We start from the raw sequence: 18,588 nt of genomic DNA, 5'->3' as shown, positions 1-18,588 counted from the left end.
ACGGAAAAATCCGTCGAAAATTCAGTGTGTAAATAATAGCCTAACAATTAGTATGAAAAACGTCAGTCAGCATTTGACTCAATGCTAAATTGTATTTGCTGACAAGGTCATTGTATCGATCATAGAACTTACGAAATGATGACTTTAAACGAGACAGCTGATATTCTTGTTTCATTAACTTATTTGTCAATAATTTACCTCGTTTTAGAAATTGTACATACGTAGAGCATGCTCTTGCGTATCGAATCAACTGAGAAATATATATACCCCGTATGCAGGTGATGAAGGTATATTGCTGCATAAGTAAGGGAAGTTGACGATTGAAAAGTTAAAGTCATCACGTTTATCATAAAGCTTGGTTGTTAAATTACCATTAACGTCTTTTTCAAGTAAAATATCCAAATATGAAACAGATGTGTCAGACTCTGTGGTATCTTTTATCTCAAGTTCACCAGGATATATCGTATCGACATAAGAATGAAAATAGCCATTGTTAATTGACAATACATCGTCGATATACCTAAATGTCGAGTTGAACGCCACAGCAAGTGTTTTCTTCTTTTCACGTACAAGATTTTGGACAAATTCTGCTTCATATGAATACAAAAAAAGGTCTGCTAATAACGGGGCGCAATTGGTACCCATAGGAATTCCAATAGATTGTTGGAAGACCTGGTCTCCAAAAACCACATAGATATTGTCAATCAGAAACTCAAGCATCTTTTTAATGTCAACTTCAGAGTACTTGTGTGTACAATCAGAATGTTTTTTAACAAAATAATTTTGCAAATGACCAATGACAAGGTAAGTATATTTACGAGTTCCATTTTTAATGAAAAAGCAGCTATCAATGATATCAAAAAGCCTGATTTACACCACTTCTCGAATATATTATTGCACAGTACTCTTGAAGTTTCTCCTTCACCACTGTTAATATCTTAGTGAGGAGTAAAGATAGAGGCTTGGTTGAACATTTACTGGAACCCGCTATGTATCTTTGTTTGTAAGGATTTTTATGAAGTTTCGGAATCCAATATAAATATGGTAATTCGAATTCATTTTGGTTGTTTGGAATATTAAAAATATTCAAAACTGACATATGATTTTGAAGAATTTCTTCCATAGAAAGGTAACTATGAGTATAAGTTGGATTACCACTTGAAGAATTAAATCCAAGTTCCTCTAAAATACATTTAATATAATGAGCCTTACAAACAAAGACAATGTTGTTACCTGCTTTGTCAGCAGGGACCAGTACGTACTGATCATGTAATCTATCTAATTCTTTTTTCACTTCTGGATTATTGAATACAGAAGGATATATGGTTCTCATATTGCCTCTCAATCTTTTAATGCGCGATTTTAACATACATCTGATACATTTAATCCATTCTGACAAAGTGTCAAGGAGATCCCATTGGAAGTTTGGAAAATTTATTCTTATCGTGAAATTTTGATATTTGTAAATATTTTTACCATATATCAAAGAGTAAGTGTAAACACAATTTAAATTTCTAAAATACCATTCCCAAGAATGCTTTAGAAAAACTCTTTTATGCATTAAATATTTCATATTAGTTTAAACTTCCAGTAATAGTCTACAATAAAACAATATATAACAAAAATGATACTTTTCTTCCAGATGCATGTCACACCACACAGTAAACAATAAAAATTGCCCAATTCACATCCAATCGACAGACATTTCCTGCCTCATACAAGTACCTGTTATTAAATACTTGTATTTCAGATTACTGGTACATTTATGAATATTAGAAATAAACAAGTATGAATTAAACTAAATTCAAAATGACATTGCATCATATCAAAAATGACATAGAACCAAATTTGAACGAAATCGCTTTATATATTAAAAAGGAATTTGTATGTACTTTCAAAGATTAAGGAGATTGGAAACACACATCTAAAATGTGTGCGGTGCTAAGTGATTGTTATGTTTCTACAAATATAAACTTCATAAGTAATTGTTTTGAAACATACGCGTCAAAATATCTTTTAAACTGCCACACGAAAAAAAGTTAATTGGAGCACAAACTTGGGTTGTCGTAGGAAAGTATTTTAAATATCAAGCCTAAATATTGGTCTGAAAGAGTGCCCTTGGTAATGAATTTAGAATAAATCTGCGCGTTTTACATGATTGCTTAGATGCACCTAATATTGAAGGTTTATCAACTATATCGGAGATGTTTGAAAACAAATTAAATATATATATATTTTTAAATTATTTGCAATTCTATATGCAAATGACACTGTACTGGTGGCAGAATCTTCTGAAGAACTACAAAAACAACTAGATACCTTCTGTAAATACTGCAAAAAATGGAATTTATAAATAAAAACTGATAAATCGAAAATATTTATATTTAGTTAAGATAGACGTGCAGAAAATTTACAGATGCAATATGATGATAAGTTCATAGAAGTAGTAACAGAATTCAACTACTCAGGAGTTATTTCCATATATTTAATTTAAATCCATATATATCGGCAGGGGATGCCTACTCCTCCATGGCACCAGATTTCATCTCTGATGTTTTAGAGGTCCGTGTTTGCTCTGCTCCTGATTTGTATTGTTTAATGGACTTTTGAGCTTGAATACTATTCGTTATTTCCATACATTTAATTTAAATCCATGAGGTGTAAATTATGTGAAACGAAATTAACATTCACAGATGGGACATACATTTAATTTAAATCCATGAGGTGTAAATTATGTGAAACGAAATTAACATTCACGGATGGGACAACTATTATGCTCAACCACCTCAGAATGTAAATCCGGCTCTTTTAAAATAGCAAAAAAGAAAATAGCTGAAAAAGGAACAAAAGCATAGTAGGAAGTATTAAAGAAAGGAAGATTACATAATCTATCAATACAGTGTCAACTCGATTTGTTTGATACATGTAAAATCGTTCAACCTATATTAATATATGGATGTGAAGTGTGGGGATTTTCAAATAATGCAATTATAGAAAGGGTTCACCTAAAATTCTGAAAACTTTTGCTCCATTTAAAAGATTCAACCCAAGATTTCATGATATATGGTGAACTTGTTCGATACCCCATGGAAATTCAAATAAAAACACGCATGATATCTTACTGGTCAAAATTGATTACTGGAAAGGAGACAGAAATTGCAAATTTATGTTATAAATTAGGCTTTATTACAAATCAAGAAATAGGAGGAAAAATCTGTTGGTTTGAAAATATTAAAAATATTTTTAATAATTGTGGACTATCTTATATTTGACTTGAACAAAGCTCAAATAATACAAAATGGTTAAAGACGAAAGTTAAACTGACATTAATTGATCAATTCAAACAAAGTTGGCAATCAACTCTTCAAACCTCGCCTAAAGCATTAAATTATTGAGTATACAAAGACGTATAAAAGTTTGAAAACTATTTTAATATTTTATCCAAAAAAAAAAAAAAAAAAAGGATTTAACTACATTTTGTAGATTCCGAACTTATAACCATCATTTTCCAATTGAAAGCGGACGCTGGCTTAATATATTTCATTATACTAGTATATTAATGTATACTAATGTGCAGTTCACTACAAAAAGAAAGAATGCTATGCTTAACAGAAAAACACATAGGATTTAAGAATATAATTAGTTTTAAAAACATCATGAATAGTAAAAAAAAAACACTGCTTTCTTAGAAAAATGTGTTCGTTTATAAAGAAAATAAATAAAATATGCTCCCCGGCCTAGAATTCCCATACTTCACATAGCAACGTACTAATTTTTGTTCTTTATCATTTACGCATGCTATTGCTATATATGAAATCAGCCTTATGTTGTAAGTCTCTATATACTATTGTTAAATGATGTAGAAATTCAAATAAATGATTGGTTGATTATCTCTGTATAACATTAAGGGTATATTTAGGATAAAATAATCTTTAAACATAGGATTTCACATGGTTTTTGATTAACAGGTTATGTCAGACTACTCGTTCCTCAATAACATAAAATTGTTCCCAAAAAAAAAACTGCCATTGAAATATTGCTACTTTAACAATTTCCTCACAAAAATATGAGGTACCTTACGAGACATATGTGGAAGATACCATGTAAGCCTCCTTAAAATTAATGGGATTCTCAATATCATAATTTTCGTGTATTTATTTTATAAGCAATTTTGAAAACAGATAAGAAAATCAAAAGATAATGATAATTATCATATTTTTTTATTTAATATGAAGAGATTCAAAACAGATATTCGAGGAACATGTTGACAGACCTTAAGTGTTTTTTAATCTCTGAGTCTTTGGTGAGTAGAAAGAAAACACAAAATAAGTTAAATAAATATAATATTTTACTAAAAAAAATGGAAAAAATTATTTTATATCATGTTTTGCCTAGTTTATATATATATATATATATATATATATATATATATATATATATATATATATATATATATATATATATATATATATATATATATATATATATATATATATATATATATATATTGATTTATACCATTTTTTTTTCCATCAACTTATAACATTGTCAACAATATTATACTAAAATATAGTACATAATGCGATAAAAAGAAGTGTTTTATAATGTAAAATATGTTATCTCAATGACAAAATTTTATTAATTAAATTGTAACAATTTTTAAAATTCATTTTACAAATGAAAACTCATGTGTGTATTAATTCATCACTTAGTGTTGGATATAATAAAATATTATTCAGAGAGTGTTGTCTACTGGCAAAGATGTACACATGTGATCAATAAATAAAATTCATTAGGCACCCTTCCCTTTTTTGTTGTGTTGAATTGACTATTATGAAATGAAGACAGATGATTTATTCTTGTAGAGATGTGTATTTTCCTGAAGACTACCGCCTTCTACTTCTAAATTTAAAGTAAAGTAGTTTTTAAAATAAATTGCTATCTTCTTGTATTGAATTGGAAAAGCTTTGGAAAAGCTTTGGAAAATTTACGGTAAATATAATGCATAAATCCTCCACTTCCTTTTAGTCCTAAATGTCGTGTAGGTACCAAGAAATCTGACAGAAAATGTAATCAGGATTATCCACTAGTTTAGATAATCGATTGATCTAAATAATTATGGCAATATAATGATGTTCCATATACCTAGTGAGGTTTAATTAGGATGACAAAAAGACTACAACGGGAAAAAAACTCCCCATTCTTACATGTATTTGATGCATGTTGAGTTGCACTTTCATGGTTTATCTGTCAATGGTGTTTATATTGGTGATCATGGACAGTGTATATTTTTTTTAACTTCTACTTATTTGCACATGCATTTAATTTGGTCATAATGATATATATGCTTGTAAAACACAAAATAAATTTAAATTTCTAGGGGTTGGGAGTTAAGAAGTCTTTCGTTAAAGTAATATTAGTTGCTTAATTACGCAAGTTTATTCTAGGTGTCATTTGATAATGACATCAGTTTTATCTATATTATGAAAGTTATCTGCATTCTTTTATAGACAACCAAACAAATAACTTTTTTTTCAATTATCCTTTTACAATTTACCAGCTAGCAAATCATTATCAAAGTTTTAAGTAAATATCCTTAACAATTTAATTTTCTATATATCTAAAAGTTCTTTTTTCTGATTTTATAAGGTTCATTGCCCTCTGAAAAGAGTAAAAGACTTTTATTCCTTTCCAGAATTGTCAAGTTCAAAGGCCATTCTGTCAAATTTTGTCCAGTACGGTTAATTGTATCGGGTAATTTTGACTATAAATTAAATTTCTTTTGGAAAGTCATTAGCGTATAAAGCGAAAAATTCATGTGTAAATAGAGGAACGACGAACTTTTAAAATACCGGAAGACGTATATATATATATATATATATATATATATATATATATATATATATATATATATATATATAGATATATATATAAAATAAGATAATATTTAATATATATTAAATATATATAGCGCTTTCGCCCCTTGCGGGCTCATCAGTAGATTTGAACTTATATAACCATTTGCATCGGTTTCCCAAGATGAAGTCACTGAAAATACCGATAAAAAAGGATTCATTTTCTCTCAACATCTTCCTCTCTCTAAGCCATTTTCTCAGATCACGCATAAATTAAAGGTATATAAAGAAAAAAATTACAATTTAAATGTTTTCCCGTCTAATTCTGTAAAGGACATCAATTGAAGCATTTGCTACTTAAACACAGAGATTAACCTATACAGATAAAAAGTTGCGGGATTTCCTGTTTGTGATTTCAATTTCTTGAAAACTTAAATTATAGCCTCTTTTTTAATTAAAGACAATTGACAACAGACACATATTCACGATAATATGCCCTGTCGAAAGAATACGCCAAGATCGAATAAGATCCAAATGAACCAAAAACAATGTGCATATATATACATGTAGAAGTAATAATTTTATATATTTGTCTAGGTATCCAGATGATAGATTTGACTCTTTACATATACATGTATGTATTGCTTTGAAGGAAGGTGGTGAATGGGTACTGCTTATAACGATCAAACGTTCCATTTTTTTTTTCATTAAAACAGAGCTGATTTTTTTCTCAACATCAATTTAACACTTTTGGTAGACGGTGCTTGGTTTATTTTATCTATCATTGTAAGCATATTTTTCTTCGATATTCATCATATGATGTGGTAGATCCGATAGATCTACAAAATTATAATCCAATCTTGACCCAATTCTTTGAAAGTGGGAAGTATTTTCGATATCTGTCGTCCTGTAATCATATTCAGTTGAATAGGAAAAATTACTATTACACGGCGGTGGTCCAAATCTGTGAAGATCTGAAATTCTATGTAGCTGAAGTTCTACACTTTCAGGTCTTACAGTACCAGTGGTGACTTCGGCTTGATCTTGTCTGGGTTTACCATTTTCTTTGGAGCCCTTTTCCAAAAGCTTTTTCAGTCCTAATACCTTGCCATTTAACCGAAATAGAATAACACCCATGATGCTACAAATTATCATAATGAAAGAGATTAATATCGCCAATAAATTTGATATCATTTCCTCCTTTTCACTGGTTGGACAAGAGTCAGGCTTAAAGGAATCTCGTCCACAATATAAAACATAGACAGCGGAGAAGGCAATACACGCAAGACTTGTTAACACGCTCACTCGGTTTATGTTATGGTAAGACTTCAGCTGTACAAAGTAAAAAGTATGTAATTACAAATTTGTAAATGATTTATGCATTGCATATAAATCATGATAGACCTTTACCGATTATGAATTGATAGTGAAAGTAAAAACGTGTATAATGCAAACATGACATGTTTAACAACCAGTAGTCGTTCTGGAGGCTGTAACTTCATTGGTTTACTTTTTCTAAAATAAAAGTTTTAGAGAAAAATATGCACTTGGACTTGTTACATTTTTTTTTAATTCTACCTTTACAGAAGTATGTATCTTTATATTTTCCTAGCACAGTGTACCAAAATTTATTACTGTAAAAAGAGCGATGTTCTTGAAATAAACAAACATATTCAAGTCACGGTAAGAATTTCAATTTCAGTAAACACGGAAGCACCATATTTAAAAATGAAAAATAAAAATGACAACATTGTATAAGTTTTGATAAATTCTAACTGTGTACTAAGATTTGATAAGTCAACTGAAAAATGTACCTGGTGCTGCACTTTTCAAAGATCATAATTTTTTATAGATTACAATATCTCAGTAAACATGACACACCTTTCAGGGAAATCAAAAATTTTGTATGCTGATACAGTCTTCCAGTAAAGACAGATAAACAGACAAAAGAGTGCAACATTTTTTGAAATCGGACCATAGTTGCAGGAGGAGTAGCAATTAAAAAAAACTTTTTAAAAGACAAATCGGCAGACAAGCGTGCAATGTATTTTGCATTTTGTGATTTTCTACTTGTAGAGATGAAATGAAAATAAGAACTATTTTAAGTGTGACTCACATGAAAAGAAGCAAGAGGGGAAGGCACTGTTTCGTAATTGACGTCCATCTTGGACACTTTGAGACCATGTATGCAACAGATGAGGACCTAGAATTTCACTTTTGGTATCAAATTTTCTATATACAAATCAGAATGGAGAGTGAAGCATGATGATAATTAAGTATAAAGCCTCATAAAAGTAATGATATTAAACTGATTTAAAAAAGCACGAATTTTTCTAACATCCATTCATTAAGAACGATTGATAAGACTGTGGATTTGATTACATAATTTAAAACAGAGTGACGTCAGTCTTAACAAGTTATATTTTATCTGTATTTGCAGATTTTCTAATGTCAGAAAAATAAATAAATAGCAATTTTTTATTGCTGCTGGGAAATAAATGGACCTAATATGTATGTGGGTATATACATTTATAAAGTAGAAAAGAAAGAATAAGTCAAAAGTGAAAAGATTAAACAAGTAAACTTCGTTCAAGGAAATAATTTTTTACCATTCACTTAAAAAAACGATATTTATTTTATTTTTTATAATCACTTTGATTATGTCTCTTCATAATCACTTTACAATACATCAAGGGTACTCACAGAAATACATGTATTCATGGTGCTGTTTGGAGATATATTTGAAGAAATTTACATACATCATTGCTTACACTGAACATCAAATGAAAATAGAATACCAGTAATCCTGACCATATTGGAGCTCCGGAAGTGAGAGGAAATTCCATGTCCCCTCTGTAGAGAAGTATTACAATTCCAACAGGAAGATTACAAACGGAAACCATGAGCGTAGCAATGGAGAGTATGCGTAAAATCAGCAGAGTTTTTCTTCTCCTCTGCACAGTTTTAACTGTTCCAAAGAATACTTCAATTTAAGTAATTCATTTCAAAACATAAAGATGTCTAAAGAACAGCGATTGGTTTCGTTGCCCATTATCATAAGTTTATAACAATTTTCCTTTAACATTAAATTAAGATTAAGACTTATTTAGAATATGTTTCAGCTCTCATCTGAAACGTTCCGTGGTCATTTAAAGTCAGGGAACTCAAAGAAACAAAGAGTTTTCCAATTTGAATCTAAAAAAGCTTTTATATCAAGACGGTCATCTTTAAGAAAGAAGAGACGTCAAGGGGAAAGCGTTAACATTTATATATTAATAAATGTTCATTATTCCATTGTGTTGCATAATCGTTTTAACAGTTTGAGGTAGAGTCATATGTCTTCGATTTCAATCATTAAAGTTCTATTGTATCAGAACACTAATTTTAAATTTCATTTTATATATATCACATGGACTGGCCGGTTTTAACTCGGAATTGATTGGTCTATAAGGCAAATTATTATGATTCAAATCGACAACAAATGGTCATTATTCTTACCTGATACGCCTTGTGTGATACTTTCACGATTTAGTCCGTTAACGTTGTACGTTATATTGTTAACCATGACGTTCACATTTGTGCTTAATTTTTAACAATGACGATTTAAAAATAAACTTCCAGTCTTATTCCTACGGCCTTGTCCAAAATTATGTAGTTGTATACAAAACATGAGATCAATCTGCGTTTTAGGAAAGAGGTGCGCACTCTCACCCGTTGTGTAACACATATAAAAACTGTGCTTTGATCTAACTACATACTGTAAAAGATGTCATTCAGGTTATTGCGAAATTCTGTATTCTAGAACGATTAGAACTTTAAATTTTCACCTTCCAGGAAGCTATTATCAAACAGCTGAAAACGGTCCTTATTGTATCATTATCTAAATAGAAGGGTTTTTTTCTTCATGCAAGTGATGTAAATATTAATAAAGATGATTGTGATTCATCATGATAAATTTAACAAAGGTTTCTGTGTAATATTTGGTTCATATTAACAAAAATAATAGTATCTATACTTATAAATTAATAAATTTTGCAAATAAACTCCGAAATGGGTGCACCAGAGTTCCTACTTACTCCTCTAACAATACATTATATACAAGATGATGTCCGTAAACTATATTTAGATTTAACTTGCATAGTAAGTATCGTACATTAAATTAAAAGTCTACTTTCATTTTCTATAAACAGCCATGACATAGCAAAAACGTGAGTACGGTGGCGTTTCCGGTTGGCGGATCTAAGTTACTGACAATATCTAATAAAACTGACAACAATCAATCGTTTATTTATTTCATAAAACGTCATCACTGAATTATTCAATGAAAACTTGATTTAAATGATGTAAAAGAAATAAGTTGTGAAAATCGATTAAATAGGGAAAGGTGCAAATTATTTTCGTCATTCACCGGTCTTAATATTGACGGAAGCTTCTAGAACATCATATAGCATCGAGCCCGATGTTAAAAGAAAAACGAGGCGATTTATAGCTGCATATTTTTTTCTTTATAAAAAAAAATTGTGTTTGAATGGTCATTGAAATAATGGTAAATCATTGATAACACTATAAGTTGTGAATATATTTATATATCGAAATACTATTACATATACATGTATGTAGTAGGTTTTTATGATAAATTTATCGGTAAAATTTGGATATATTCGATACGGAGAGCATCGTGGAAACGAACCCGAAGTACAATTTGTACTTCGTAATAAACTTGCTTACATGAAAAGGAGAAAGTTAATGAAGAGGGTATTGTTCAAATACAATTAAAGATGTAAAATTTTGTGCTTTAATCAATACATTTGTTTTGTTTTGTTTTTGTTTTTTTTGAATACAGTATTTTGTATCAATACTCGGCCTATTCATAGGGTGTTACAACCTAATTTTTACACAGGTACTTGGGTATTGGTTTATAAATATGTATGTACCTTATTGATTGTAAAAAAAGGTAAATACCTTTTTTTTCTACATATCAATAAGGTACAAACTTATTTATAAACCAAACCCAAGTACCTATGAATTTTTAACCCCCCCCCCCCCAAAAAAAAATCAATTTATCAGTAAAATTTGCATATTCGCTGCTTTTGTCCTTGACGGAAATGAAATAAGAGCATCTGAAGTACAATATCCATAACATAGTATAACAGGTTTCACAATAAAGTTTTTACAAAAGAGGGAGGGGGTGGGGTGGAGATGTACATCAACTTCATGTGAGATTTTGAACAAAGTCCTGCTATAAGCCTGTAGGCTGTCAGTAGAAACTACAATATATTTTCTGTCGGTAGTGGTATAAATTCAATTCCCCGCGCTTGCGCGGGATTTCATCTAGTATAATATATATCAATAAATTAAAGAAGGACATATAGCATATTTAAATGCTTTTGATCTCATTTTCTAAAACATCTGTAAAGTTGTACTTCATCCTCTCAGGTCATGTTTGCTTTCTTTGACTCGTCCTAAATGAAAAACGTTAACCCCTTAAGCTTGGGCTGCGTTTATCAAGTATACACCCATGAATAAATGATTGCTAAATGAAATCTTGAATAACCTCAATTTCTATCTGATCAATACATAAGGCTCACGACGGGTGTGACCTGTCAACAGGGGATGTTTACTCCTCCTAGGCACCTGATCCCACCTATGGAGATCCCAAAGGTCCAAGTTTTATGCTCTGTTCAAATACTTGTTTTGTTTTTAAGAATTTTGAGATCAATCACTTTTCGTAGTCTTCACTTTTTTTCATTTTTTCACTCGCATTGATGCTTCTCAAACAAAGGTTTAAGCTTTGCAATCTATCCTTAGTCACATTTCCTAATAATAAATCAATAAGAAAAAAAAACTTCTAACGTGTCAAAAACTTGATTTTTTGTGAAATAAAATTTAAGATTGTGCACTGAAAATAAAGGATCTAACTTTGACTGTACGTCGATCTTAAAAAAAGCATACTCCTGTGTAAATACTCGAGTATATCTAGATATTAAAATAATACGCTAAGTGTAGACATATATTCATCTGCAGACAGTATATATATTCATAAAGGTAAGTAAGAGACACTGCACAACACATAAAAATATCTGTGTTCAAATACATATATGCATAGTAATTGGAAATTACTGGTACGTGTATACATATATATCAGAAAAAAAGAATAAAGTATGACATTAAAACTATGTTTAACATTGAATCATAAAAAAAAAAATGAAATTGAACAATCTAAAAATGACATTGAAATGACATAAAATCAAATCAAAAGTGAAACAAATGCTTATTTATATGAAACTATTCATCTTGTTTCGTATCTACACTAAAACGATTTTACATCTCGTTTTATGGATTTGAAAGTGAACATCACTCATGGGATTATTATTTTATGACAAGGAATTTGCATTCCGATGCCACATCTGATGCCATATATACAAATACATATTTCGCTCTTTTTTTGAAATTTGGAAGCTTATGATAAATTTCCAAATGATTTAATTGATAAAATAATTAATATTATAGATTCTAGCATATTTTTTGCAGGCATTATTGTAAACTTTTGGTATGCCATACGTCGGCGTATGGGAAAACAAACGAGAGACCGATAGGCCAGAAGGCTCACCTGAGTCACTTTGATTCTCCTTTAATTTCATAACAAGTCTGACTCATTATTGTGGACATATCCTTGTGCGATAAAAATAAAATAGTGAAAGCGAACAGTTCAACAAAATCTTACGGAACCCTTACATGGACTATTAGTACCAAGAGTATTGAAGTAAACAACACAGTCTTAAAGTTCATCAGACATGCATACGTTGTCGTCTATGGTAACATAAAGTCGCGCCAAGGTATTACTGAAAACAGCAGTTGGCCCATATGGTCGAAAAACATTTCTGAATCTGCCAACATACTCCTAGATGAAAGTTAAAAAAAAAATAATTAAAATCCTTCGGAAAAGACTTCAAATGAAAACTACAGGTGTTCCAAACCTTAGTATCGCAACCTTTGGAGAAACGAGACGAAATGTAAACGATTTGAACATTGCAACACTTAAAATCGACACACAATATGGAAGTAGAATTACAATGGAAGTAGTGATCAATCCCAGTGTAGCAGCCCTCCTCTACACTCAGTCATTATGAAGCTTCAGATCTGTACAAGATTATATAATTAGAGGTAAAGGGCCTACTACCGTAAAATCAAAATTAGGATACCTGCTTGCTAGACACATCAATACATCGATAAACTCCAAATCATTATCAATATCTTTGTTGAACATTCTCAATCAACACAAAAATGAAGAGGTGACACTTCTGTTTAATAGTTGAATATTTTACCAGAAAAAGCATTTAATGGTAACCTAACAACAAAGCTTTATGACAAAGCGTGATGACTACAATTTTTCAATATGCAGCTTCCCTTACTTATGCAGCCATATACCCTTATCATCTGCATATGGTTTTTTTTTCTCCCAGTTGATTCGATACGCAAGAGCATGCTCTACGTATGAACAATTTCTAAAACGAGGCAAGCTATTGACAAGCAAGTTGATGAAGCAACGTTATCAACAGTCTCGTTTAAAGTCACCATTTTGCAAGTTCTTTGGTCTATACAATGACCTTGTCATGAATACAATCTATCATTAAGTCAAATGCTGACTGACGTCTTTCATACTGATTGTGAGGCCATTATTTACACCCTGATTATCTACTGATTTTCCCGTTTTCCCTATCACGACAAGGAGCACACGGCGGGTGTGACCAGTGGGTAGGAGATGCTCACTGCTCCATGGCACCCAATCCCACCTCTGATGTTTTGGAGGTCCGTGTTTGCTCTGCTCCTGATTTGTATTGTTTAAATGAACTTTTGAGCTTGAATACTGTTCGTTAACTCCATATTTTATTCACAAATCAAGCTATATCTGTTAACAAGACTATTATTTAAAAATAATTGATCGTAAAACAGATCCTTTATAAATAAAATTCCAATTTTTAACCATTCTGTGAAGAAGAGATTTTTTCATTAAATCGTATCAGATTGTTTAACCATACAGGTTGAGGCAATTTCAACGTCGATTATCTCTCTTATATTGCGTGTTTTATGTTTACATTCGTTCAGTGTACCGAGTACTTCACAAAACAATAACTGTAATGGATTTAAAAATTTGTTTTGTTTCGTCAGCACTGGTTATATTTGTCTTAAAGCTATATACGTCATGTCTAAGCCAAAAAAATAATATTACGAGATTGAGCGTACATGTAGATATAAATGATATATGTTATGTACTTTCAAATTAAAATTTTCACCGATTTTGAACTTGAATAACTTCAAATTTCTACAGCTAAATTGACTTAAACTCTGTTCTAATTGTGTTTAATATTGATATGATATGCCACGCGCATGAATGTGGGAAAGTACAGCACTAAAGCCATGATGGAAGATAAATGGATATAAATGTACATGATATTGTTAATATAACATCATTTTATTTCTACCGTCACTGTAGCTCAGTCGGTAGAGCGCTCTCTAAGTGATCGGAAGGTCGTGTCTTGGAATCACGGACGCGACTGACCTAAGTCGATAAAAAAAAAAATAGGTAGCAACTGTTCCTTCGCCAAGTGCTCGGCATTTTGAAGTGAAAGTTGTGTATCCTTCGGATGAGACCTTAAAACCGAGGCCCCCTGTCACAGTAGGCGTTGGCACGCTAAAGAACCTGCGTGCTGAGTAAAGGTCTAAATTTGAAGCCCTTCACCGGTATATGGTGACGTCTCTATATGAGTGAAAAATTCTACAACATACAATCAATCAGTCTCTTTACTTCTCTCCATATCTGCCTCTTCTTCTCTTCTTCGCTTTTCTCTCTGAATCTGTTAAACTGCATGTGTTCGCGAGTCTAATCCTCGTTCTCATTGTTTGCCATAATTGTTGATTGTCTAAATATAGTGTCACGCGATCAAATTAGGGCAGAGTTATTCAGATCTCTGTTATTTTTTGTTGTGGAGCCGGTAAATAAACCTGTAACTGTTTTAAACTTTGAAACACGGTTGACTTAATTTGTGTAATTTACAGAAAAATCCTAACTATAAATAAAGTAATAAAACAAATTGAAAGATATTTTTAATTTTCTGAACTTATGAAGAATACGCCATATATGGCTTTAAAAAGATATTCCGGAATAATGCCTTTTTTTTTCCTTAGAATACATGATATGAAGAACGATGTTCGTATTAACTATGCTGCCTTGAACATTCTCAATTGACAACACCTCCTTCATTCTCTTTTCCGATCGAAGTATTTTTTTCCCCAATAGAAAATCGAAAATTGTTTTCTTTATTTTTAAATAGTTTTTTCCCTAGAGTATTGCAAAAAAAGTTGCACTAAAATATATATGTGTTATTGCTAAAGTATTAATTACAGTGTATTTCCCGTACATTGTAAAGTTTCTGATATTCCACATTTTCTAATTTATCAATTTTTCAATCCAGTTTTTTGCAGAACATTGATAGAATCATAACCTTTTTATATTCCAAACATTTTAAAGGTGCATTAGTGATATTATATTATACAATTTATCATATCTGTATTTTAAGGATCTAATGATATTCCTTCACTTTTATTCTTATGGAGTTGCATTCATACCTTACCAAATTGTTCAATTATTTTTATTATATTTTCAATAGATTCTATATCCTGTGGGGAAAAAAGCGATGTGTCGTCTGCGTGTAGAAGGATTTTAATTTCTTTAACCATTAAGTCATTTCTAAAGCCTTTTACACATTCATGAATTATGTAGTTGTTTGAATATTATTTCTATAGTCCTGCTGGACACGTTATTACTGGTGACGTAAATATAGTTAATAATGAGGACCTTAGATCACTAATTTTAAAAGGTCCTAAATTTAGGGAACCCCGATCCTTCAACTGGCGTCGGAATTTTATAAATATTATGGATTCTGTAGAGGACTACCCCAGGCGATGGGCCAGACATGAAGAAGAAGACCTTGACACTTTGTCAGAATGGATTAAATGTATCAGATGTATGTTGAAATCACGCATTAAAAGATTGAGGGGCAATATGAGAACCATCTATCCTTCTGTATTCAATAATCCAGAAGTGAAAAAGAATTAGATAGATTACACGATCAGTACGTACTGGTCCCTGCTGACAAAGCAGGTAACAACATTGTCTTTGTTTGTAAGGCTCATTATATTAAACGTATTTTAGAGGAACTTGGATTTAATTCTACAAGTGGTAATCCAACTTATACTCGTACTTCCCTTTCTAAGAAAGAAATTCTTCAAAATCATATGTCAGTTTTGAATATTTTTCAATATTCCAAACAACCAAAATGAATTTGAATTACCATATTTATATTGGATTCCGAAACTTCATAAAAATCCTTACAAACAAAGATACATAGCGGGTTCCAGTAAATATTCAACCAAGCCTCTTTCTTTACTCCTCGCTTAGATATTAACAGTGGTGAGGGAGAAACTTCAAGAGTACTGTGCAACAATATATTCGAGAAGTGGTGTAAATCAGATGTGGTTCCTAAAAAATTCCAAGGAACTTTTGGAAAATTTGAAATCACAAGATTTCACCAAAATCAACAGCTTAAAAACTTACGACTTTTCTACTTTATACACAACCATTCCCCACGATAAATTAAAGTCCGGGCTTTTAGATATAATTGACAGCTGCTTTTTCAATAAAAATGGAACTCGTAAATATACGTAATTACATTGTCATTGGTCATTGTTAAAAAACATTCTGATTGTACACACACTTGTACTCTGAAATTGACATTAAAAACATGCTTGAGTTTCTGATTGACAATATCTATGTGGTTTTTGGAGACCAGGTCTTCCAACAATCTATTGGAATTCCCATGAGTACCAATTGCGCCCCGTTATTAGCAGACCTTTTTTTGTATTCATATAAAGCAGAATTTGTCCAAAATCTTGTACGTGAAAAGAAGAAAACACTTGCTGTGGCCTCAACTCGACATTTAGATATAATGACGATGTATTGTCAATTAACAATGGTTATTTCCATTTTTATGTCGATACGATATATCCTGGTGAGCTTGAAATAAAAGATACCACAGAGTCTGAAACATCTGTTTCATATTTGGATATTTTACTTGAAAAAGACGTTAATCGGCTTGGCCAAGATCAGGTGCCCATGTTGGTTGCAGATTAACAAAAAAATGAAGTCAAATGAAATGTATTACAAGTATGTTCTATGTAACACTACATCCCTTTGACAGATTGTCTGAAATTTCTGTCCATTTCTGTCAAGCGGTTAAAAAGATTTCACTCTTACTATAGCAGAGACCCAAGTGGGCTACGGACTATACATATTCAGGCATAACATTTATCTTTATCATATTCAACTTAACAAAAAAGTATAATTCAAATACAAACTCTTCACAAAATATTGTCTGAGCAAAAAAAAATCACATAATTCATTTCCATTTAACGGTTACCGTATATAAAGGACATGGGTAAATTTGTTAACCTTTGAGAGTTTTTCTACTTTTAATATTTGGACATTTGAAATAAAAATACATTAAAGTACTTTCAATTTTTCTAAAGATACTGTTTATGGGGATGAAAATTTCAAACTTATTTGGTAATACTCATAGAAAAAACTGTGTCAGATATTTTTTGATTGACTGTTTTGAGACCTTGGGCTACGGACTATACATATAGTATTTTCATTTAATGAGAGACCATAGAAAAATAGTTGCTTTTTTCAGTAAATATTTGTTAAAATTATCATCTTGGTGTTCAAATGTGTTTAATAAATCCTTTCATTTGGATATTAAATCAATTTATACAAAATCCTGTGAAATTTAACAAAATAAAACAAAAACTTTGTATAAATTCACAATAAGAGTAAAATATAAATAGTCAGAACAAAACAATACATGTCAGAATTACATGTATTGGTGTTTTGATAATAAAATATTGTTTAAAACCATCTAAAGACCAAGAATGAGCTTTAATTTAGCATTTAAGAAGAATGAATTTCATGTAAGCACGGGGGTTACGGACTATACCGTTAAACATCTCTATTTTGGACAAATATAATTGTTTAATTAAATTTTGGGAATTTTTTTTTTATTCATTGGTTTTCTATAACAGTTCACACCACTCAGTTTGAGTATTTATAATACCATACTTAAAAATCAATTGTCTAATGTACTAAATACTTTCAATGCCAAATGAAATTTTCCAGTTTAACTAATTAGAGCATAATTGGTGTTAAAAGCAACTGGGGCTGAAATTAAACCAAGGCATGATTGTAGGGGGGGGGGGGGAGGGGGGTTACGGACGATATTGCTTCATATTTTTTTCCGATTTAATGTAATGCATATAACTCAAAATGATCATTCAAAAGGTGTATCAGTATATAATTTATCATAATCAAATGGTGTATTTCAAAAAAGAAAAATAATAAATAAATAAATTGCAAAACATGATTGACCATTTGTAGTAAAAAAACATAATAGTACAATATTTACCCATAAAGAATCAATGCTTTTTTTTTAAATTAACAATTCTGTGACAAGTAGATCGGGTAGCGCAATTATAAGAGTGAAGGCCTTACTTTGTACTAAATTGCAAAGTAAGGAGTTGATCCTTATGTTTTGGGATCAAATCCCACAAATCCAACAATGGGCTGTTAAGACTGGTCGATGAGAACTAATAAACCATTGAATCCCCATTTTGCAGTAGA

General features: G+C 30.8%; 1 protein-coding gene across 1 annotated transcript; it reads right to left on the bottom strand.

Moving 5' to 3' along the window:
- Window positions 1-6,224: 6,224 nt before the first annotated feature.
- On the bottom strand, window positions 6,225-9,528 carry LOC133186049 (uncharacterized). The gene is made up of 4 exons (XM_061321327.1): window positions 9,354-9,528; window positions 8,654-8,823; window positions 7,972-8,058; window positions 6,225-7,187 (listed from the first exon to the last, which is right to left on the bottom strand). The coding sequence occupies exons 1-4, from the start codon at window positions 9,418-9,420 to the stop codon at window positions 6,630-6,632; spliced, it is 882 nt and encodes a 293-aa protein (XP_061177311.1). The 5' UTR covers window positions 9,421-9,528; the 3' UTR covers window positions 6,225-6,629.
- Window positions 9,529-18,588: the final 9,060 nt, after the last annotated feature.

The sequence above is a fragment of the Saccostrea echinata genome, unplaced genomic scaffold, assembly GCF_033153115.1.
Source record: "Saccostrea echinata isolate AGI-Se365-2 ecotype Australia unplaced genomic scaffold, CSIRO_AGI_Sech_v1 ptg000012l, whole genome shotgun sequence".
NCBI classification, from domain to species: Eukaryota; Metazoa; Mollusca; class Bivalvia; order Ostreida; family Ostreidae; genus Saccostrea; species Saccostrea echinata.
Note: the sequence above shows the minus strand (reverse complement) of the source record. Positions and strands in the feature narration are given on the sequence as shown.

Coding starts and splice junctions, on each gene's coding strand:
- LOC133186049 (XM_061321327.1), bottom strand. CDS start 9,420: ATGGTTAACAATATAACGTACAACGTTAACGGACTAAATCGTGAAAGT. Junction 8,824..9,353: donor TATCACACAAGGCGTATCAG/GTAAGAATAATG, acceptor TCTTTGGAACAG/TTAAAACTGTGCAGAGGAGA. Junction 7,188..7,971: donor CCCCTCTTGCTTCTTTTCAT/GTGAGTCACACT, acceptor TACTTTGTACAG/CTGAAGTCTTACCATAACAT.